This window comes from Astatotilapia calliptera, chromosome 5 (assembly GCF_900246225.1).
Source record: "Astatotilapia calliptera chromosome 5, fAstCal1.2, whole genome shotgun sequence".
In the NCBI taxonomy this organism is placed as follows: domain Eukaryota; kingdom Metazoa; phylum Chordata; class Actinopteri; order Cichliformes; family Cichlidae; genus Astatotilapia; species Astatotilapia calliptera.
In genome coordinates, this window is record NC_039306.1 from 15113830 (window position 1) to 15138638 (window position 24809).

Consider the following 24809-nt stretch of genomic DNA (forward strand, 5'->3'; position numbering starts at 1 on the left):
CATTGATAAATAGGGAGACATTTTTCGTTGAGACACTATTAATCAGATTAATCAAATACACAGTTACCGGCCAGTCCATTAGGCACACCTCCAAATATGGGGTTACACCCACTTTTGCCTCCAGAACGGCCTTAGTTCTTCATGGCATAGATTCAACATGATGTATGTATTTTTATATTTGAAATTTAGAACAAGTCTTTGAAAAAGATCTATCTAGCCATCCATTTTCTTAAGCTTATATCATTGTGTGTCACAGGGGGGCCCTCTGAATGAGGGTCACCAGTTTATTACATGGCTTGAAAAAAAGTCTCAGCAACATTAATTACACACCTGGCTTTTAACACGTTTCATCACCTACCTGTTGAATTCGGGTCCAGTTTTCACACAGTCTGAGCTCTGTACAGATAAAAAAAAAGGAAAAAGCTGTTTTATATTCAATAATGGTGTCCAGGCACTAAAGTGGGACAGTAATCCTTTGTGTTAGAAGCTTCTGTAGATTTGTTTTTCTGTGTGGCTGTGGCCAGCTAACCTGTGTTAGTTCTGAAGGTTACCACTCTTTCAGCCAACTGCAGTCTACAGTATATAGGCAGATAATATGTGAGCCATTAGAACTGCTAACCAACCCCTAGGTGGTACTGGTAAGACCAGTATAAAGGATAAATTTGGCTTTAGCGTTACTAAAGAGTGTTAAATTCAAACTGATGACTCCTCCTAAAGCTCTTCTACTGTAGAAGCAAGTCCTGTAGCTCAGCAGCTGTGCTATAATCTACTGTATACGGGTACTTTCTGGGGCAGTTGTCTAAAGGAAATTTCATTCCAGTGGTACTGTATCATAAAAACTGTGCATACAAAATATCTAGCCAATTCAGATACAAATACAGTGATACATTTCTAACACTATCCTTAGTGATTCAAAATTTTCCCATAATTTACAATTAATAATTATTCAGGGCTGTGTCTCTCTTTTATATCTCTGCTGTTATCCAAGTCTTAACCTGGTAGTGACCATGGATATCACAGTCTGTCCTTACTCCAGCATCCATCACCTGGAACTGTACCACAATACTACAAAGTACCCCATGTTCACTGTCCCACATAGCCTTTGAAAAACACAAAAGTACCACAATTTACCTTGCTCTCAGACATTATGTCATTGGGAAACAACCTACTTTAGAAACACATCAACTGTTCAGGTAAAAAACATAAATTACATTACACGCAATCTTTACGGATGAGGCATTCGTATCCTTGCCTTTCAAAATAATTTCTCGACATCTTCACTTACATCTTTTTCTATCGCCTTTGAGTGAACTTATCACAATGTAAGCTTTGTTTTGCCTCTCTGGAAACTACATAAACTCTACCTTTAGTTAGCACACAGACTGTGGTGACATTTATCGACCTGTGTGAATCATTGCATTTGAAATTAGGCACCACTTGAAGGAAAAAACTTCAGAATTACCATGACCACAGCTTTACTGGTGCATGCATGAACATTACAAGGATAAGATGAAAAACAAAGATGTTTGCAGTAGTGTTTTACTGTCTCTGTGGTATCAGCTGAAAAAAACTGGGTGTTCGATTTGATTACTCATTGCATTTTTCTCCTCTTATTAAAAAAGGTCTATTTAGTAAACAGTTTTTGTTTTTAAAGGTTTTTCTTAGGTTAATTCATGCATCTTGGGTTAACAATGAAGGAGGGTTCATGTGATACACTGATATTATAAAGCTATTAAATGGACGATGTAGTGACACTGTTCCTGGTTCCAAGGTCAAGTATGACGTCAGATTTTAGACAGCGTGGATGAAAAAGTGGATGTCCTTTACATGTTCAAAATGAAAAAGGGAATGTTTAAAGAGAAAAGAAAAGAGTTGTATAAAATAAATCTATCATTACATATCAAGACTGAACAATTCAGGTGAAGAATTAAAGGTAACCTTTATTTTCTTAAAAGCATTAGCAGAAAATTAAAATGTTCTCATGTCATTCAAGGGCACAGAAAAACTGCCATTTTTACTTTTTCAGACTCTCCTCTGGATCTGTGTAGTGACAATCAAAAGGCAAAACAGTTGTGAATTTATTAAGATTTTATTAAGTTTGTCTGTAAATGATGATTTTACCACAGTCACCTCACTGGTCATTGCTGCAGTAAATCCTAAGGAATGATTCTCATGTCAGTTTAACCAAATAGTAATAGGAAGACATGAAGAAATACATAAATAATATTGATCATATTAACATATGATTATCTCATTATAGATCATATTTAAAGAATGGCACATTGTTTAATAAAATCATTCAATTAACATTTACAAACCAAAGCTATGATTCAGTTCATCATACCAACACTTCAAAAAAAAAAAAAAAAAAAAGCAAACCTTTTTGTTCCTGTTGTATCTAGTGGCAACAGTGGGTTATAAAAATAAATTTCAGTGTAAATGTCAATATGATTTTTCACATGAAAAAATGTGTTATTACAAAATTTGTACAGTGCAGAGGTGTGATTCAAAAGTTCAGAAAACCTTTTTAAAGAAACAAAGAAAAAACAATAAAAACAACAAAGAAAAAACCAACAACATAAAAGATTTCAAGCTGGCCTCTGACCAATCCTTAGGATCACCATTCAGGGTCGCCACTGCTTTGATTTTTAAAGGCCAGTTCCCAGAACCTTTAGATCACACTCCACATGTTATACATAAAAATGTTGCCACAACTCTCAATGACATATGATACAAAATATTAAAAATATAAATTTGGACACTCGATAAGGAAGGTTTCTGAAAAGAAAAAAAAAGTTGAAAATACAGCAGAAAAATGTATTTTATAATCAATATTACCATATTGAGTTTTCCTTGGTTCTAACAGGTTTATAATACATAGCGCAGTTATCGTAATGCTGCATTTACTGCCTACATGAAAAACCCATATACAATATTTACAGTATCAGTACTTTGTAGAGGTCACAAACACTTCTGTATTGGGACAGCCAGATGGCTCAGATAAACACAGTGTTCAGGGTTTCAATTGATTGGATGCTTATTGCTTGACAAACTCCCTTCTGTCATTGTTTTTTAGTTACAGTTTACACCATCTGTATAATTCATACTGGCCTTAAAGTAACTAAGGTGTTAGATCTGTAAGAGTTTGTCAAGTAACTGTCAGTATTATTTTACTCAAAAAAGTTCTACAGTCTGAGGCCTTGACCACAAAATGTAATAATACAATGTAAGAGACAAAAACACTTGGTGTACAAAAACCTTTCATTTCCACTCTCTTCTTAATAAGTGCTCATTACAAAAGGATGAGTGTTTGCAAAATGGTGTTGCTTAAAACCATAACAGGCAATAGTCCCAAAAAGACTTTGATTTAAACATGAGGCACATTTGTGCAGGTGTAAATACCCTGTGCTGTCTTTTATTTAAAAGAAGAAGGATTTTCATAATAAATACACCATTATTTTTCTCCATGATTGTAAATGCAACATTTTAATGTGACAGAATTAATCAGGCATCAACTTCTCTCCCTTCTCCAACTATGGCATCAGAAACAGTCTACCGTATGCTAAAGGCACGTAAATTTTTTCACCACATGACAAATTTCCCAGCGATTCATCACATGAATATCATGTTAAGTATTCCACTAATAGCTCTGATATAAATTGTGATTAACAACAGATGTACGAATAGGTGGGGTTTAAAAAAGAGCTTTGTAATCAGACACAGTGAAAGCAGATAGCTCAATATACTCAGATGAAGGTAAACCTGAAAAAAATATGCTTCTTACTAATGAACTTTGGATGAGGAGCAATTTAAAATGTCAAATAATATGCTCAGTGCAAATGGCCACAAGAGAAATTTCAGAACTAGTCCTTGCTGTAGAGATGGGTTATCAGAACAAACATGAACAAGACAATCGTCAGAAGCAATAATATAGAAAATGAAATCATGGCCTAAACCATTTTCTTTAAGCAAAACTCCACATCCTCTCTGGTTCCATATTCTTATTTCTGACGTTTCTGTGGTTTCCTCTTCTGGTTTTGGACTGTAAATCAGATGATGAAGATGCCATCCCAAACTCAGGGAAACTACACATTTGTGCTCAGACTGTCTTTACGCAGTTTTTTTTACAATCACCTCTTGTTTGTGTGAATTCATTCAGGTTGTAGTTTTTGGTTGAATTCATCTCACTGGTTTATCTAGCCCGTTAGATGGGGACACAAAATAAATATCAGTGTTTTAAGGGGTTAAATTCCAAACAGACTGGAATGATGCAGCGCTACAGAGGATTGAGCCACTGGATTTAATGTTAGATTTTCCTTATAACTGTGTTAATTGTTAAATGCATCTGAGTTTGCTTCACTTTTCATGTTTATTCTAGAACACTGTGTTATCGAAGGATGATGGCAAGTTAAGCAGTTCAAGAGCCTTTTTCTCTGATTTGGTCAGAGGGAGGTCTTCGGCTGGAGTACATAAGATGGAGAACCTCTAACAAAGAAGAATATTGGTTTTAATAAAAGATGAAAGGAAACAGTTTTTTGGAAATTTATATTCATACACAAATAGCTCACCTGTCGCAGTGTACCAGGAGTGGTGCTCAGATTGTACAGCATCCAGAAGGGAACCATGAGCGTAGAGGAGAGTGTAAACCACCAGCCTAGAGCATAACCCCACCATGGATACTCTAGTGTGTTGTTGAACTTCAGTGGAGTGTATTTGACCAAGGAGAAAATAAACGTTCCCTGAAAATTACAATGGAAGAGGTAAATATGGAATAAATTACATACTACGTGGGGAATGGAAACCCATCTCATGAGGCTCCTAGTCCACAGTTTTTCTGCTTATGTTAACGCCAGTGGTGGCTCAGCGCTCTATGGTCATTGAGTCATTGAGTCAGCAGAGAGTCAGCAGAGTGTTGGAGACTTTTACACACTATGCAGTCAGCAACCTTGCTCTGTAACTTCATGTGGTCTGACGCCATCAGTTGCTGTGGTGCTTAACCTAACAATTTTTCAAAAGTAACACTTAGTCATGGAATATCTAGGAAGGAAGAAATTTCATGAATTTCATGACATGTTGCAAAGGTGGGACCCTATGACATTACCATGCTCAAATTCAGTAAGCTCTTCCCATTCATTCACAAATAATGGGAGACTGCATGGCTAGCTGCACACCCAAAACTGTTGGCTAGTAAATGCTAAAATGATACTTCCCCATCAAGGATTTTTGTCTTGGTTCATTACTAAAAATAACCAAATAATGTGATTTTACTTTGATGAATTATAAATGCTGGAACAAATACTGACATTTTTTACTTTCAGATGGAGAGTTTTTTTTTTTTTTACCAGCTCACAGAATTAATCCTAACTTAAGTAATGAAGTCAGTCAGAGTTAATAACATATTGCACTAACAGCTACCATTTAGGTCAGCAAAACTGATGATCACCTACTAGATAAGAGAGTTTGTCTCGATTAATAATGTCTGTCTGACATTACTGACATGTGCTGTGCAAGAATGGGCGGGAAGACCTGCAGAGCATTACTAACTTTTGCTGCAACTCACCGTGCAAATTACTGGAGTGACATATTTCAAACAGTACTTTATTAGGGGTAAAGGCTTGTATCCAATCATGTCCTCTAAGTTGTCATAAAATCGGTCTGCACCTGTGAAAAGATGGAAACACAGAGTTGAGGAAAAATTTGTTTCATTATGAAGACACTTTGATATTTTTGTAATTCATGAACTTACCATATACCCATCCAACACCTACAGACTGCAGTACGGCAATGAGAAGTAAAGTCATTCCACTGCAGGCATAGTAGTCAAACACCTGGAAGATGTATAGTCCACCCTGTGTGTGGAGCAGTTTCATTAGCTTTCGAGCTTTAGCATATAAAATAAATGCAGTTATTGTGACAAACATGTGACTTTTAAATTTGTTCTTACCTCTGTAACCATCACAAGGCCGATGAGGAAACTGACAACACTGACAGCAAGCAGCAAGAGTTTACGTCGGTGGCCGACATGGAAGAAGGCTGGATTCATGTCGGAAATGGCTGTTGTGAGAGCTTCCAAACCCACAAACTGAAACACAAACCTCTAAGTTATATACTTACCATTAAAAATGCATAATTTTTGCTCAAGATTAAACTGTTTTAATCTGCATCTCAATAGAGATCCTGCGCCAGGCCTGAGCCAGATAACAATCATATTTAGTGGAACGTAAGTAAGTTTAAAATTGTTTTTAAAAAAATTTAAATTTCCATTTCAATTTATTTCAGTTGTCCCTCCCCCTTCACCCCCCCCCCCCACCAAAAAACCCCAAAACAAAACAAAACAAAACAAAACAAAACAGAGCTTACCTCACTGTCCAGCCCCAGCAAGATGATCATAACGAAAAAAAATACTGCCCAGATCTGAGGAAAAGGCATCATGGCGACGGCTCGAGGATAGGCAATGAATGCCAAGCCAGGACCTGCAGAGAATAAGAGAATACAGTGGAAACGGAAGCCCAACCTGCTACTAACCAGTTATACCTAACAGAGGTCGGTGAGAGTATACACGCATATATTGATTGTAAGGTGTAAAGTGTAGCTGGCATTTATCCTCTTCTAAAAACAGATGAGAAACGCCATCCACTGCACATACAAAGACAAGCTTGTAACATTCTCCCATACGAACATGTAAATAATATTACATCCATAAATGCTGTCAGGTCTAAATTGTTCATTGTAAAGCTCCTTGTATCTTTTCACACTTTCTTTTATAAACTCACCTGACTCTGCCACTTTGGATATATCTGTGTTCTGCTCATATGCCATGAATCCAAGTGCAGAGAATATGGCAAAGCCAGCAACAAAGCTGGTCCCACTGTTCAGAAGGCACAAATACACACAATCCCTAAAATAAAAAGAGAACAAATTACATCAAATTATTTTGTATTAAAGTCAGTAAGGGTTTATAATAATAATAATAATAATGATAATGGATTGCATTTATATAGCGATTTTCGAGACCCTCAAAGCGCTTTACAATTCCACTATTCATTCACTCTCACATTCACACACTGGTGGAGGCAGCTATAGCTGTAGCCACAGCTGCCCTGGGGCAGACTGACAGAAGCGAGGCTGCCATATCGCGCCATCGGCCCTGTCATGGTCCTGAGTCTGACAACTCAGTGTTTTGTGTTTCTTTATATTATTCTATGTTCTTGTTTATTCTGTTATGTCTTTTGTTTAGGTTTGTTATGTGTTAGGGTTTTGTTTCATGCATGTCTGTGTTCCCTCTGTCTATCCATGGTGTCACTGTGTCTGCTCGTGAGTCTGTCTGTTAAGTTCAGTGTCTTGTCTGGTCCTCTGTGTCTGTTAGTTTCCTGTTTTATTCTGAAGGTCCTTGTCTCATGTGAGTGTGTTCAAATTACGTTTCCCCTGTCTCGTCATCTGTCCAGGTGTGTTCCCCTCCTGTCTCCCATCCCTTGATTACTGCTGTGTGTATTTAAGCCCTGTGTCTTCTCCCACATGTTGCCGGTTCGTCTGTGTTAATTCCCTGTGTTTCCTCCAGCGCTCCAGTTAGCGCTTCAGGTTCGTTTTGTTAGTTTTCTACAGTTTAGGTTATGCTTAGTTTCCTACACACCTCCGCCGTTTCTGTTTGTATCTCCACCTTCTCAATAAAAACTCCCCTGTATCTCAGCTGCCTGCATCTTGGGTCCTCATTAAATTCCACACGGCTCATCCTGCAAGCCTTGATAGGCCCCTCTGGCCAACACCAGCAGGCGATAGGTGAAGTGTCTTGCCCAAGGACACAACGACCAAGACAGACAGAGCAGGGGATCGAACTGGCAACCTTCTGGTTACAAGATGAGCTTCCCAATCCCCTGAACCACGGTTTGCATGTTTCTTGCCTAACTGTGACACACAACCTGTTTTTTTCCATATCAGTAGCTCATGGCATGACACATGACTCAAGGGAGATATTTTTGGATAATGGTAAATAGAAGAAGAAAGTTATTAGTGTTAGTGAAAAGCATTAAAGAAACCTGCTTTTTCCAGTTTTGTCATAATGATTTTATATGTTTTATGTTACATTCTTCTTCTTTCATTAAAACTGTGATATTTTGTGATATTCTTACATTAAAAAACAAAAAACATTTTACTTACTTGTAGCAGTCATTGTTGTACTTATTATAGCTGCCAAGTGCAATTAGACACCCAATGCAAATAGCATAGGAATAAAATATTTGTGTGCCAGCATCCATCCACACCTGCAAAAGAAAAAAAGGTCATTTCCCCACCCCTACATTCAATTACATGAGAATTTTTTTTTTATTGTGTGTGTGTGTGTGTGTGTGTGTGTTGGACTGCACATAGTGCATCTGTACAGAACATTTGCTAATGTTTTACCCTATGTGACATCAGCAAAGCAATCATCTGCAAATGCACTGAAAGTTTTAACACAGTCTAACACACATAAGTAACCCATCACTGTTTGTAAGAAGTTTGATGATGCAACATGGTTATGCAGGAGTTAAAGAGTAAAACCACATTTTATTTAGAGTGGGAAGTCATGAATGGTGTTTGTACCTGGGGATCAGCGAGACGGGATGGATCTGGGTACAGGTAAAACTTGATCCCATCTATGGCCCCAGGCAACGTGAGTCCACGAACAAGCAACACCACCAGCATCACATATGGAAATGTGGCAGTAAAATAAACTACCTGCAGAGGAGGAATGATGTGGCCAAGTTATGAACATTCACTGCCGATATTATGTAATCACACTCACTCTGTGCTTCAGAACATACACCGAACACTGCTTAACCTCACATTGAAGCTTTAGTTTCACACAGTGTATCTCAAACTAAACACATGCTGCTGATTTTTTCTTTATTCTTGCCACCCAGGGAAAACTGCAGTTCACTACTCCTTAAGTCTAACGCACAGTTTAAATTTTCAAGAAAGCAAATTGCAGCTTTAGATTAAAGAAAATCTTTCTGACAGCTTCTTTTGCCTTTTTAATGCTGGCACAACACTGTTTGCAGCTAAATGCTGTCTGCACATTACCTTGTTCAAAATACTAAATCTTGCAGGATTTGCAGCTCTCAGCAAGTAACGTCATGTTCACCGTTTATTTAGTTGGCATGCTAACAGTTAATCAACAAATACAGAGTACATCTGCAGATGAAGAGGATCAAAAGAAGATCAGAAAACTGATTACAGTTCAACTTCATATCATGAAACTCACTGCTATCTGGCATAGATACTACTATCAAATCAGGTCTAAGTGCAACACTCCCATTTATTTTTAAATGGGGTAATCAAATTTAATTAGTAAGTATGTTTCAATGATTACATACCTTATATAACTATTTTAGCATAAAATCCAGCATATAGCCGTGTAAATCATTCTGCTTTAGTGGTACAAAGAGTGCAACAAGTTGAAAGAGGAAGTTTTTACTGATATCACAGGTCTGCAACTTTGTATTCTGCTTTTGTATTTATTAAAAATAAACACCGTCATTGTTGCATAAAATACAATCTCTTATCTGCCCTGCCCTGGTGTGCGTATGTAGCTCATGTCCACCCTCAATAAATACATAAACAGTGACAATCAATGAATGGGAAGGAAAGGGGACAAAGGATAAAGCCAGGGAAGCAAAGATGATTACTAAGAAACATGTTTGTGGCATGTTCTTCATGATATTTCAGAAAGATACTTCATCTCCATCTATTTTAACCTGGCCTGCTGCTGGTTGTACCTTTAATTTAAGTGCAGTGGGAACAAAAGTTTGGGCTTAGCTTGATATCTTTGAATCATAAAGGACTAATAATGTTGGCTCATATTTATGGTTAGCCTTAAACTGTGTACAATCACATCCTGTCTCTAATAGGTAATTAAACTATAAAGATAGAGGCATGTTTGGTGTGTAACATATTACTGTGTTTTTAGGCACTAGCAGATTCTGTTATTTGTTACACTGTGTACCAGAAGGAAATAAAAGTATTAAGCCCATGTCTTACCTTCCCAGTAGACTTGACACCTTTCCACACACAAAAGTAACAGATGATCCAGGACAACAAAAGGCACAAAGCCAACTCCCATCGAATATTGCCCAACTCATTGATGTTTCCAGTTATATTCAAAACTCTTCGCCTGCAGTTGACAGTTAGTGATGGTCATAACTCACAAATGCCGATTCACTTGTCCAAATAATGCCTTAAAAGTTTTTGGATTTTGGAAAAGTTACTCACTCCCAAAACTCTCTCACTGGTGAAGTTGCATTTTCATGTACAGTCATGTTGAAATAATCAGCCTTTCTGTCAAATTCCACACAGGTTTCTGAGAAATGTCAACAAGTGAATTAAAGCACAAACAAAGAAAGGTCATATAACACATCTTGTCAAAGCCTTGGTCTGTGTTAACAAAGATCTTCAGTTACATTTTGGTATTTTTTTTTCTTTTTTATTCTTACATATAAGCTGTGCTAGTGTTCTACTGATTTTTACTACATAAGCTTTTCTATTCACATAACAAATTGGTTCTTCATTTGTAGTTTGCTATATTAAATAAAACGTGTGACTACAGAAGGTGTTTTCTACTTTATGTTTGCTGAAGGAGGGGGTGGAGGGATTATTTCAGTGTCTCCACCAATTACATAAAAAAAACAATAAATAATAAAAATCTAAGTTTGTGTGACTGCATTAGATTGCTGACAGTTGTTTATTTGTGTGCGTGTGTGATTGTTGTTCACTGGCTTTAGTATTCTGTCCCCCTGAGAGGGAAACTCACTTGCGTGAAGTGCTGAATAAAGCCACAAGGTGGTGCCTCTTTCATTTTACTGGGTTGAAAGAGAAGGTTGAGAGTTTTACTCAGTTACCAAGTGGTGCTGCAAGCATTCCCACTAAATTAATGGCAATGACCAGTAGTTGACTTGACTATGGCCAACTGGAAAGTGCTGTGGTGAGTAAAGACTTTGTTGGTGTTGCCATAAAATTGTTATCAGTTTGCTGGTGTACACCAAGTAAGGCTTTTCTGTGGTTCTCATAACTAGATTTTAAGTAAGCATACACCTATTTTTTTTTATTTATTAAGAATATTTATATGTGGCATCCCATGACAGTACCATTCATAGGATGCCACATTCAGTGAGCTCTTTGGAACCACCCATTCTTTCACAAATGTTGTAAGGGCAGGCGGCATGGCTAGGTGTAGCCCAATACTTTTGTCCATATAGTGCATGTAGCAGCTAGCTACATGGTAAAAAGATACTTCCGAATAAAATGTTTTTTCCTGAGGAGGTTTGGATCTCTGCAGTTACTGAGTCAGCAGAGTGTTGGTGACTTTTAAACCTAAAAGCCTCCATACCTGATGGCCCTGCTCTGTAACTTTACGTGGATGAGCTGCTCTGTTTCCCAAACATTTCCACTTTCCAATAATTCCACTTATAGTTGTCTGTGGAATACCTACATGAGAAGAAGCGGCACTTGGTACACTGGTGTTATGTTATGACACTCAGTGAGCTCTTTAGAATGTGCCATTCTTTCAAAAATTATTTGCAAAGACAGACTGCATAATTAGGTGCTTGATTTTATACACCTGTGGCAATGGGACTGAAAACTGAAGTGTGGCCTGCAATTTTTTTTATCCATATACTGTATAAAGCAATGTAAAATTGTCAGTGCTAAAATACACTTAAATTTTTCAACTGCTATTATTAATAAATATCAGCATGAGTGAAGAATACTGAGTGCTAGTCCTTCATAAGATAAAATGTTTCCAGCCTTTGCTCTATAGACACAAAAAAAAACCCTCAGTGCCAACATTGTGCCAGAATCGAATAAAACCCTCAAACAGCCAATTTTATGACATTAAAAGCAACCTAACCTGTAAAAAATGGAAACCAGCTAGTATCATGATGAGTCCCCCAAAGCTTGTTAAAATGCAGTGAGTCATAATTGCTCTCATGATGTTTAGCTACTTCTTTGTTTTTGCATTTCTAATCACATAGTGGGACTTACCAGTGTTCCAGCTGTTTTTGCAGCTTGCCCAGGGAAGCTCAGAATTGAAAGAGGAGAAGAGATATAGGAATGCCCAGGCTAATATGATAATGTAATAAATGCTGGAGTATAAAACAACCACTTCACTGCAATAACCAAGGCCTGAAAAACAACAAAAAGGGAACAAATTAAACACTTAAAAGGAGGCAAATTCACATACATATAGAATAATTAAAGAAACGCACTGTGTCCAGTATGTTAATATAAATACTTGTTAACAACCCAACGCACTTTGAAAAATAAATACATATTTAAATGATGGCATATATTTAAATTACATAAACGAGGTTTTGTGCCAAAGTAAATGTAGTGCAGTGAACAATTGTAGAGGGGAAACACAGACAACAAGTAAGAAAGGAGCTAATAGTATACAAGTCCCCTGGCTGGCAATCAAAGAAGAGGTAATGTTCAACCAGTGTAAGTAATGTGAAAGATGAAACCCCTGATGCAGATCTGCGAGTTTCTTAAAAAAGCTTTTGTCTTTCCAATAATCAGAAAAGGAGCTTTGTTAAACTTTAAAGTTTAAGTTTGTTACACAACTGTTGCATAAGTGTCAGACTCAAAACTCAGGTTTCCTGGAATACAGCATCTGATCGTTTACAGTATAATGTTCTAGGGGGAAAATAGTTTTGTAAGAAAATGAGGAATTATAATAAAAATTCATAATTTCTCATCAAATGCTACAACAGCAGGAAAATGTGAGTAAAATGTGCAGTTTGTGATTAAAATATGCATTTAAAAACATACTAATATTTTCCACAGGTTTTCTATTTATAATTAGATTCAGCTTCATTAATTAATTAAAGACCTTGTCATAGCTTGTTAGCATACAGTATGATCTTAACTTCTTTATTGGTAGTCTGATAAATGAAAACTTCCAAAAAAATTTTAAGAGAGAGATTTTTACCTTCAAAAAGGGGGCAAATTTTCTTCCAGCAGGTAATCCCTCCCTGCTTCGTGTACTGGCCAAGAGACGTCTCCAGCAGAAACAAGGGTATGCCGCAGGCGAAGAGGAAGAGTATATACGGGATGAAGAACACCCCTGGACAAAATCCAAAGTTGCACCACATAAGTTGTTTGTATTGATCGATTCAACTGTTTTATTAATCCAGGGTTATCACACTGACACAGGTCAATCCCGGGGGAGATCAACACTGGCTTACTTTGCATCTAATCTCTAAATAAGATAGACATTGTTTTAGTTCATTTTAAAAAGACCTTTCTTTTAAAACTTAATTTGTGTTTTGTTACTTTCTGAAATATTTTTCTTCCAAATGTAATTATTTTTGGAAATCTAAAAATACTCAGGGCTTTGTCTCGCTGTGTGGAGTTTGCATGTTCTGTTTGTGCCTGGGTGCCAGAGGGAAAACTTTGCCCTCTGGGTAATCTGGCTTCCACCAACAGTCCAAAGACATGCTTGTTAGGTTAATTGGTGACTAGTGTGAATGTGAGCATGAATGGTTGTCTCTTTGTGTTAGCCCTGTGATAATCTGGCAGCATGTGCGGGATGCATTCTGCCTCTCTCTCAGTGACAGCTGGGATAGACTCCAGACTCCCTACAACCCTGAATTGGATAAAAAGTTAAGAAACTGGATGGATTCACTTGATTATCTTTTCCTAACTATGATGTAAATTCCTTTAAAACGATCTTTCTCTGCCACTCTACACAAATGTCAAACTGACAGGATTTTTAAACAAATGCAGCTAAGATAGAATTAAAAATGAAAAACAGATTAAAGTAACTGTGTCGATTATGTTCCTTTGAGTTCTTTTAAATTGATATATTTTGAACTAAAATATAAAATTTGGCTTAGTTATACAGAAATAAACAAAAGGGAAGCTGACACAGAAATGCAGTTCCTCCAAATTTATTTTTAAAAGGCCCAAAGGAAACATTAACAGCCTAATATAAACAGTGGTTCTGGGCTCTGTAGTTAAGTTCATGTAATCAGCTAATTAACATTAACATTAAAAAATATGTATAATTATGGGGATGGCTGCTGAACTATCACTTAGTTATGCTGCTATAGAATCAGGATGCTGGGCGAGTGAGCAAGTTTATCTTCTCTCTTCTATAGTTTGTGTTTTGTTCTGCCTCGTTAAGCCCTTTTTTTCTTTTCTCTTTACCATCACCCCAAACCGCCTGAGGCCAATGGATGCCCCTCCCCGAGTTTGGTTCTGCCGCTTTCTTCTGTTAAAATGGAGTTCCTTCCCACTGCCACCCAATGCTTACTTCACAGGGTGGTCCCCTGTGGAGTTTTCTCTCTAACATTGTAAGGTCTTCACCTTAAAAGTTCCCTGAGGTGAATGTTTTGTGATTTGTTGCAACATAAATAAAACTGAATTGAAAAAAGCTGAATTCAACTGAAAGTTGTACTGAAAGAGATTCTGAGAATGTGTTTAATTTAACCCTTTTAACCATTAAGTATAAATACATACAGTTCAGTACAATGCATCTTGCTGATAAAGTCTATCACCCATTGTTAGAGATAGCTTATAACTTATGGGGTCTTTAAGGAAGCTCCAGACTTCAAAACAGCTTTCTGCAAACCAGTGATCCCAAGTTCATTATTTGGAGACGGTAAAACTGGAAAAGAGGAGCTAAATAGGTAGACAGCCACAGCACAATATAGTGTCTGTTTGTTCACTATTTTGATACTCACCTCCTCCATTTTTGTAGCATAGGTAAGGAAACCGCCACACATTTCCCAGCCCTATGATCTGCCCAGCAACAGCCAAGAGGAACTCAATTTTGCTAGACCACTGTCCTCTCGTATGGGTGCTGGGTTCAGGTTCGGCTGTGCCCTTATCCAGCTTGAAGTTGTCATCTGGATCATGGGGCTTTTCCATTATCCTTTAACAAGAAGGGAAGAAAGCCCATTTAGGTACATTTGATCACATTTTTGACCAAAACAGATGATTTGGAAGGCGCAAAATTTGATATTCCAGAGACCATCTGGTTATCTGCACACATCAGTGCCAAGTAAGCCACACAATAACAAAATCACCAATCACTTCAGGAATAGTGATGTGAGTTAATTACAGGACATTAGCGTTCATTATCAGCACAATGCCAGCAGTCTTGCTGCATTAGGTCAGAAAAGGGTCGGTGCAGCTTGGTATGAGAATAAATCTTTTCATCAATGTTGCTTTTGTGTGGCTGGCTAGGATTTGATGTGGGAGTGAAGCAGACAGACTGGAAAATATGTGTGCTACGACAGTAGTAAGAAGGTTCAAATGCTGAGATGCTAAAAAACAGCTTTTCTAAAGTATTTTATGGATCATTTAATGAGCCAACCAAGAGAAAAAAAACTAACACTAGATGCTGGAGTATGGCAATTACAGTATGTGTTGCTTTTATGTGGCAGGTAAACACTAGAATAGCAAAAGAAAAGCTTTATAGTCTTTAAAGCTTGTGTACAGGAAAGCTTGTCTAATCACTATGGATACTAAAACCTAATCTTCCTGGCTAATGCCAACATTGTTATTTTTGAGTAAAAAAATGTGTGATAAATGGATATGTCCATAATTATTATGAAATGTAAATAAAATCTTTTTTTTTTTTCATATTGTGCTCACAGTCATGTATATTCTGATAAAAATAGTTGAATATTTTGCAGTCAGTTCTCTTAGATATGTCACAATATGGAAAATTCTAGATGACCTGAAATCAAGTTGAACTTCTTGCAGTGTAAGTGTTGGTTGTTCGGTATGGGTGTGGATGCAGTAGCTAGACACCTAGCTCTGACGTAATCTGAATTTACAGAATTGTAGTAACAGGCTTTTTAACTCGAAGGCTGTAAGGCTGAAACAGAACACATGTGCCTTTCTGATGCTGTGCAGATTTTAGCATTGTGAGGACTGTGTGGCTGGTTTCACAGCTTTAGTTTGTTCTTTGTTGTCCAGATTAGTCGATGAGTTCAACTCGATGCATTTTCTGAACACTTTGGTTTCTTTTTACTCAGAGAAGCCATGTGATCCTAAACGGATCCATATTTTGGTGTTGGGCTCTGAACTAAGGCATATATCAATGGGGGAAAAATTGCTCAGCTATCATATTAGAATTTTGCAAAATGTCTGATAAGTAAAAGCACAGGACTTTTCCTTTTTGATAAATTTCTAGTTTGGACCAGACTGAATGACCCTGAACGATGTCTTATTTATGCCATGGATAATCCAGCCCAGACTTCCTATGACATACTGAGAACTATCAAACTCTTTTCTTTTACTTCATATAAATGTTCAAATATGCTGCTACTGCATTAATGCTCCTTATATTTCTCATCTCTTTTCTCTCACTCCAATAGGTTGTGGCAGATTGCAGCTAATCATAGGTCTTGTTCAATTAACATTAATAAAAGATTATATAGCATTGACTATAAAATTATAACACGGTATAAATTAATGGTTCGCATAACCTTTTTCTGTCTTCTTTTGCCTTCTCTGCAACATTTCTGTCTCCTTTGCGTGAGAAGAGACCGAGATAAAAGGAAGATAATACTACTCACGCCAACTTTAACTCCCTAACAAGTCTTATGATAATAGTTTTACTTAGTGATGGGATTAAACATTCAGTGGGACTAATTTATCAGTTAGTTTTGTTCCCTTAATTCTCTGTTCAGTTAGTGACGTCACTGCAAACTGCTGAAAACTAATGTTCTAACTTTATGTGGTCTTTGTTGGCACCGCCTTCTGACTGTTAGCTCAGCTGAGTCATAGTTCAGCAACGTTACCAAAGTGAAGTCATCGTGTGTGCTGTGATTATATTTTTATAGACCTGGACTTTAAAAACAACCTGGGTGGAAGTTACTCAGGGGGCTGACACTATTGCTTAAGAAGATTCAGGGCCAGTTTATCCACAGCATGTGTACAAATGCTTTCATCAACTATAAGGTGCAAATAAACATATCTTTATGTCTTTGAGAATAGTAAAATGCATGTTTTTGAAAGAACTTTATTTACTGTAAAAAAAAAAAAAAATCAAAGATAATAGAAAGTTTATAGTTTATAGAAAGGCTACAGTGTAGTCAGGCATAATATAATATTCACCTGATTCACTACTATACAGGGTGGGCCATTTATATGGATACACCGTAATAAAATGGGAATAGTTGGTGATATTAAAGTCCTGTTTGTGGCACATTAGTATATGTGAGGGGGCAAACTCCTCAAGATGGGTGGTGACCATGGTGGCCATTTAGGCCATTGTTTTTCTTGTGACATTACCATTAAGTTTGGTGTGTCACATGGCCCTCTTCCTATTGGAAAAAACAAAAGTTGTATCCAAGATGGTCGATTCACGAGCTTAAATATAGAGTGCACTGGTAGAATTTTAAGGTGTAATTTTATCTAAGGATAAATTAAGAATGATATTGCTCAGTTAAGTTGCAGTTTACATCAAGCACCTGCCAAAGTCATTCTCACAGAATAACACACAATTTTTTGCCTTCATCATCACGACAGGGGATGTTAAATCCAATCAGATTGGATTCAGTCTATTCTGATTTAATTGAACAAATTTTGTAAAGAATTTCCCATGAACTGTTTAGGAATTACAATTATTTTTAGACAGAGCCCCCCAGTTCAACAGACTCAAAATTAACTGGGCAAACTAACAAAATTATAAATATAGGGACTGTTTTAAATACTTGGATGAAAATCCTTTGGAGCCAGTGCTTGGATTAAGATTAGAACCAATGAACTTCACTGAATGTTGTGTTTCTGCCAAGGTGTTTACTGCAGCTGCTTTCAGTTGCTTGTGGGTCTTCCTGTCTTTAGTTCTGTCTTCATCAACTGAAAGGCATGCCAGAACATGAGCTGCATCATTTTTAAACCGATAACATGGCCTGGCCTTTTATGTACACTTAAAGTTAAACTTCATTTCATACGTCCAAAGTCTAATCTGGTCATCTTGCTCAAGTGTTATCAGTACCTTATTTTAAACTCTGAATTTACATTCACTGAAAGCATCACTTGATTGTAGACCTTGAGTATGATAGATTTATCTCCTCAGTGTTATTGACTTAGCTACATGTTGCAAAGCTGTTTTTTCCTAACAATGGAAAGAATGTTCCAGGTTGTTCCATAAATGAAATTTTCCCTCTGACAGGTCTTCTTTAGTTGCACTGATTTCACTTTGTACCTCACATTGAGAGTACAATGAAACAAAACTAAATGACTAAATGGAAGCCGACATTTGGCCATTTAAAAATAAATGTTACAAAATTGTAAAATTGTAATGTTACAAAATTGTAATCAGTTCATTAGTAAGTCCAAGTGAACATTTGTGCCGGACATAATAAAACTGACTCCAGGAGTTCCCGAGATATCACATTTAGAAGAATGGGACAGGTGTGAGGTCATAATTATATTGACCTTTGACCATTAAAATCTAATCAGTCCTTCCATGCATCCAAGTAAGCTTTATCTGTGTTTCAAGAGTTAACAAATGTGACAGAATGAGATATGCATATATGCACCACCTACATCGAGGGCACACGGATTAGAAAAGCATGGCTGAGTGGTTGCAAAGAAAGGGAGAGTAGTGTTGACTGAAGAGGAATGGGCATTATAGTGGGGATACAGGACAGCTACAAGTACCTGGGTATCCCACAGGCCAACAGAGACTTTGGTGAAGATCCATGAATGTCAACCACGGATTTGAGGTGTGTCAGAACCATTCAGTATGAAACATAGGAGTCTGTGAATACATTAGGAAGATGTATCTCAGGCCCTCTAAGATGAGCTGCTTCAAGCAGTGGAGGAGAAGGAAGTATCATGGAAGACCAAGCTGCTGCATGGCATGTAGCATCCACAGATAGAAGAAGTGGCAGATAACAAAGAATCTTAATATTTGCTAGAAAAGGCTGCCTTAAAAGGACAGCACAGAACAGAAAGGAGTCTGCCACAACTAACAAGATCCAAGTTGGAGACTGAGCAAAAATGCCCCAGAGACCGTCCAGTGCACAGTAGCAGAATTTAAGATGCAAGGATACAGTGAGAAAAAACAACCAAGTGGCTGAGAAAGTCTACAGGAACATCTGTGCCACATATGGATTAGAAGTCCCCAGTTTCTAAATAAATAACAGGGCTCAGACCCAGTGGGTCTTTGAGTTTCTGACAGACAAGCAGCTGTTGACAAACCAACCATATGCAGAATGATTGTTGACAAGAAACAGAACACCGCAGGTGTGATAGATGCAGCAATCCCAGATGACAGCAACATCAGAAAGAAGGAGAAAAATAAGTCAGTACCGGAGGCTGAAGAAACAACTAAAGTACATGGAACCACTTTGGTAACATCCAAAATGGTCCCAATGGTAACAGGAGGGTTAGCAGCTGGAAAGGTGGCTGCAACAGATTCCAGACACACAAAAAGAACATAGTCCTAGGAACAGCTAGGGTACTTCACAGACCTCCCAGAGGATCTGAACTTCAAGACAGATACCAACTGCATATATACACATATATATACATACTGTCACTATACACATTGTACACTGACAACAGCAGTTTTGATTTTAGAAAAAAGAAAAACTTATCATACCCTATATCACTACCTGCTGCAAACATTATCTAGAAGAAAAAACAATTTCATTATCTTTTACAGTTTTGTCCAAGTAACCCTTTCAGCGCTTATTATTATGCAAGCTGTTCCAATATTTGCGCAATAGTGGTGGGTGTATTTGGTAGCTTTTTGTAGCCATGATCACAGAGCAGCTGAGATGTTACGCTAAAGGGGAAATAACTAAACCTCGCTGCAGCGTAACCGGTAACCTTTGCCCTACATTATACAGCAACAAGCTCTAAGGCTTAACTGCAGCTATAAACACTAATTTGTTTACTGTAGGGGAAAGTACAACAGCAGAAGAGTCCACTCACACTCAAAACAAAGAAGAAGCATAAAGAAAAACTTCACATAACGTAAAGGAATACCTAGGAGAAAAAAAACTGTCTCACGTCTGCAGTAATTCTTTATGTTTCCATTCCGGGTTAACTCATCAGGAGCTTTCTGAGTCAAATACTAATGGTCCAGATCTTCCAGTCTCAACAAGACAAGTGCAATTCCCAGAAGTGACCGCAAGTGAGTCCATGAGTGGAGAAGTGACAGTGTGAGCGGTGACAATGACAGACAACCAAAAGGAACCACAGGGACAGAGAAAGGAGGGGCGGGTTGTTTCTGAATGACGAGGCGGAGGCTGTTCCCTAGACCACATGGCCTCTCAGTAAAGGCAACTGGAGGCGGCTGGTTGGTTTGCATGTTAGCCATGCTAAGCTGCATAGGTGCCTCTGTTTGGATCATACGTCGTCGTCAGTGAATGCACCAGCGCTCTGGTCGTGAAAGCGAGTTTGTTTCTCGGTGCCTCAGCGACACCATGAGGTCGATAGCATGAACAACAGGTGAAGCAAATCGCAAGATTTAAACCTTCCCTAAGCTGGGCAGACACTGCGATTTTTTTCAGTCGCGCGATTCAGCTCCTGCTCAAACTGTACGATTGCATCGCAGGGGTTAGAAGTTCATAGGTGACGATGCAGGGTCTCACACTATACGGCCCGATGCTCTGATGCGACCTGAGTGCTCACACTGTGCGTACATAAAATGAAGGTTATAATAGAAATTCTGTCGCTCGCTCTCCCTCTCCGTCAACTTTGCTAAATTGCTAATGAAAAACATTGATCAGGCAGCTGTGATTGAGCAGCAGTGTAGATCCAACTATTTTCACGGTTGTTGTGTCGTGATAATTTTGTGAGGCCACATCGAAAAGGCTCGGATGAGCTTTCCAAAGTTCTACAAGTTGTGCCTCCATCGCTTGTGTCCAGATCACACGCTGCACTGTCGTGCTGCGCCGTCTTTTTCGTTGACATTTGTGTTTGCGCGTGTGCAGTGTGACAAACTGCGGTGACACCCTCGCGACCAAGCGATTGATGATCGGGAGCTCGTCGTGAGGTGTTAATCGCGTCTCGTTACCCCACGTATACTACACGATGCACGACGCACGATGAAGGCCAAAATCGGGCCGATCGCCAAAACGGTCGCACGACTCAAAAATCGGCTCAAAATGGGCCAAAAATCGCAGCCCAGCATAATGCAGGGAGTATATGTTGTGAAGGGCCCCACTAGAAAGCTGAACTCACTTTTGCTCACCGTTAGATTATTGGTGCGGCCCTTCACAACAGTCACAGTTTCTCATTTGTGTCTCTGTGAAAGTTTACTCCCCACCCCAGATTTAATCACTATCAGTATCAGCTCCCAGCTCATTTTAGAGACATGGCAGGTTTTCTTATTGAGATGGGAGTTTTGTTCAAAATTCAGCCAAGTTTCAAGAATTGATTTTGCTTTTTGAAAATCTTTAGATATAGTTTTTATTTGGTTCAGTTTTCTTTTAGTTATAATAATTATTCTTATACCGGGGTGTGAGTCGAGGAAGTGCTTGGAATGATGAACCCGTTTCACTAAACTATAAACTGTTGATAAATAAAGGAAAATACTATGGAGGACCACAAGAGCCACGCGCATCGAAATAAAGAATTCTGTGCTTAAATAATGAATTGTAGAATAAATTCTGCATTTGTAAATTCATGAAATACAAGGTGTTGAGTCACTCATCAAACCATTTAAGTACCATTCAATGCCCACTACTGAAGTGACCAGCTTGGATACGGTGCAATGTTATTTTGGAAGTCTAAAGCCAATAATTAAGAACAGCTTTTTAAACATTTTTTCTTTTAGCAGTGACCTCAAGTACATGTGAAAAAATTCAGTAAAACAGAAACCAGAGCTATCACATCCCGTTTAATCCGCGTTTAATGATTAGGAAACATGAAGTCAGTATCTGCTATTGTGTAGTATACACTCCTCTAGTCATTTTCTCCCGCTGCCCTTGTTTCTTGTTTTTTCTCAGGACACTTTCCACTAACCGGCCCTTTAGCTCCACAGCTGTCAGCTGTTCAGACTGCTGTGAAGTCAGGGCACAGCAACAGTCCCGAAACACACGATGTCTTTTGTTTTACTGACCTTTCTTTGATAATGAAAGGAGTGTTCATATTTATCTGCAGTGAATTAGTCACTGATTGTTTAGCTTATGTGTTAGGTGAGCACTTATATGCATAGTAGAGATGGTCCGATCCGATATCACGTATCGGTATCGGTCCGATACTGACGTAAATTACTGAATCAGATATCTTGATAAGCTGTTGTTAGAATTTATTTAATATTACTTTCTACACCAGGATCCTTTTCTACGTAGCTGACGGCTGGTAACTGTGCAAGGGCGGATCTAGCAAAGTTTAGCCAGGGGGCCCGATAGGGCATTAACAGTGAAAAGGGGGGCACAAAGACATACTTTTCTTTCTTATTCTCATTTAAAATGTCTAGCTTTTTAATAAATAATTATCTGAATCTTAACCCAAAGTTTTAATCTTATGTAAAATATATAGAAGTCCATTACTCTGTATATAGTAACTGTTAAGTCTAATATACCCTAGTAAGCTATAGTACTTTTTCCTTTGGGAAGGTACGATCTGTGAAGTCTGCAATTCTGTTGAAGAAAGATGTTGAATCTATTTAATTATTCTTGAAAAATAATTTATTTTGTGCATTTTTCCCCCACATTGCATCAAATTAAAGTTGATTATGTCGATTAAGAATCATGAGGTGGAGGGTGGGGGGTGGTTCCCTATTTATTTTTTTTGCTGGGAGTTTGCAACCCTATTAGTTAGCTTGCTTAATATTTCTGCTACGTACTCTTTAAAATACCAGAATAGGGAGGATGGAGTAGGTTTAAGTTGATTAGATCAGTATTGCTGAACTATGAAATATTTTGGGTGCAGTGTATTTTTTACATTCAGGTATAACAGAATAGCTTTAGTGTTGTTGTTTATTTAAACTTGAGCATTAACTTATACAAAATGCAGCAATATATTAAAAAAACAGTTTTATTGATTAAAAAATACACTATATTATATAGTGTATTTTCATATCGGTATCGGCAGATATCCAAATTTATGATATCGGTATCGGTATTGGACATAAAAAAGTGGTATCGTGCCATCTCTAATACACAGTCCTGAAAAACTGGCCACATTTAAACTGTTAATTTAGTGCCTTTAGAACACATTTGGAGAGGTTTGAGTGAAAGCTATCTGAAGTAAAAACCCCAACAGTGACTGTTCTGAAACACAATACAAAAATTTTGTTTACCTGCGATCAACAGAATAAAAAAACATCAAACCTGTTGTTGTACATTAAGAAATAGTACCATATATGAACATCTAACTCCCAATAAATCAAATCACTCAAATCAAATTCTCAGCTTTTCATTACTATTTAAGTCCAGATCGAACAAAATTAATCCGAACTCAAGAATGTGAGTTTTCCTGAATGTGAGTTCTAACTGAAGCAGAACAACAATCATTTAACAGCTTTACATTTGTTAAGCAGTTATACTTTTATTCAAAATGTTTTAAAAAATTACATTCACTAGTTAAAATGATTTGCATAGTTTTGTGTTGACCACATCACGGGTTAAAGTTGGTTCAAGATGGTTAAAGCAGGTTAAAGTTATTCAGTTTTAGAAACATCAGAGCGGCAAGAGTTTCTAGGAAGTTTCTGGATCTTATACTCACAGTTTGTTGTCTTCTGAGGTCACTTGTGGAAGTCCCGCTTTTTCAGTTTGAAACACACCTTGTCTCTTCAGACAGAACTAACGTTTTTCTGTGTGCCCCTGGCAGAAGAGCCTTTAATAACCACCCTAGATTTATTTTGGACAAATCATTGTTGGGGTTGTTAATGAATCATCATTGGCGACGTGTTTCAAAGTGAGGGCTACTTGAGTTCAAAGAAACACAGCTGTCTCCTGATTTAACAGGACCAGTCTCACTTTGATCAAGCTCTTGCACATAGGTATTTAATTTCACTTCATGTTTATCATGTTCACTACATGTTATTTGTATTTAACACAAACACACCTTTTGACCAAAATACAGCATGCAGGAGGCAGTAGGTTTCTGGAAAAAATCTTGATAGAGTAGCTAAAAGAAAATAATAGTGCACGATTCTCTTTAAAAGAAAATAAATTTTTTTTTATTTTTGTTTTTTATAGTACTAAGGATAATGAATCCTTTATTCCTCAAATTTAATAGCTATATCATATATAGACCCAAGCTTGTTGTTGGACAGGTCATTTCTCATTAGAATTAAATGATTAAATTAAAAAGACAGCTTAGAAAAAACTAAAAATAGGCCTTAAGCTAAATCCTTTGCATACCCACTAATTTTAAGCTTTTCTTGGTGTAAGTTAGCATTAATGCTGTGTTAAAAATTATATTTTACTATAGCACAAAAAACTTGTACACTGAGTACAAAAAGATTTTTAAAAATACGTACTGAAGTTTTCTGACACGTGCTTCACCACACTACAATGATGGAAGACCATAGAGTGCGACCTCTCTGTGACCTTCAACTGTCCTCACGTTGTGTGAGTGATGACTGTCTTTACGGCAGAAGTATTTTGTTGTTATTCTTTAACCAAAGCTCCTTCCCTTCTTTGGGAAACTTGGGGAGATTGTTTCATTATAAACTGTCTGACTTTAGTTCATGCCCCATCTCTTCTTTTAACATTTCCAGTGTGAATACCCTCAACTGAACTTAAGATTAATTTTGTATGGGATTTTCACATGTGTCCTGTTTAGATAAAGCATCTCTCAGTGAGCAGGGAGAGCATGGAAGATTAAAATTGCCCCTTTGCCATGGTCACAGA

The 24809-nt window shown here is 37.6% G+C and overlaps 1 protein-coding gene across 3 annotated transcripts; it reads right to left on the reverse strand.

The window, feature by feature from the left end:
• Positions 1 to 2372: 2372 nt before the first annotated feature.
• LOC113022246 (sodium- and chloride-dependent GABA transporter 2-like) lies at positions 2373 to 23782 on the reverse strand. 3 transcript variants are annotated; one of them, XM_026167437.1, is made up of 15 exons: positions 23677 to 23782; positions 14715 to 14905; positions 12959 to 13093; positions 12013 to 12153; positions 10246 to 10333; positions 10015 to 10147; positions 8578 to 8712; positions 8155 to 8258; positions 6774 to 6898; positions 6361 to 6473; positions 5945 to 6082; positions 5747 to 5849; positions 5561 to 5661; positions 4569 to 4739; positions 2373 to 4485 (listed from the first exon to the last, which is right to left on the reverse strand). In XM_026167437.1, the coding sequence occupies exons 2-15, from the start codon at positions 14899 to 14901 to the stop codon at positions 4375 to 4377; spliced, it is 1785 nt and encodes a 594-aa protein (XP_026023222.1). In that variant the 5' UTR covers positions 14902 to 14905; positions 23677 to 23782; the 3' UTR covers positions 2373 to 4374. The 3 variants fall into 3 exon arrangements, with proteins under 3 accessions (XP_026023222.1, XP_026023220.1, XP_026023221.1); XM_026167435.1 differs by lacking the exon at positions 23677 to 23782 and adding an exon at positions 20011 to 20359; XM_026167436.1 differs by lacking the exon at positions 23677 to 23782 and adding an exon at positions 19987 to 20359.
• Positions 23783 to 24809: the final 1027 nt, after the last annotated feature.

Excerpts from the sequence above, each read along its gene's own strand:
- LOC113022246 (XM_026167437.1), bottom strand. The coding sequence starts at position 14,901 with ATGGAAAAGCCCCATGATCCAGATGACAACTTCAAGCTGGATAAGGGC. Across the intron at positions 8,713-10,014 it reads GTGTCAAGTCTACTGGGAAG|GTAGTTTATTTTACTGCCAC; the intron begins GTAAGACATGGG and ends CCTCCTCTGCAG. Across the intron at positions 5,850-5,944 it reads GCCTTGTGATGGTTACAGAG|GGTGGACTATACATCTTCCA; the intron begins GTAAGAACAAAT and ends CTCCACACACAG.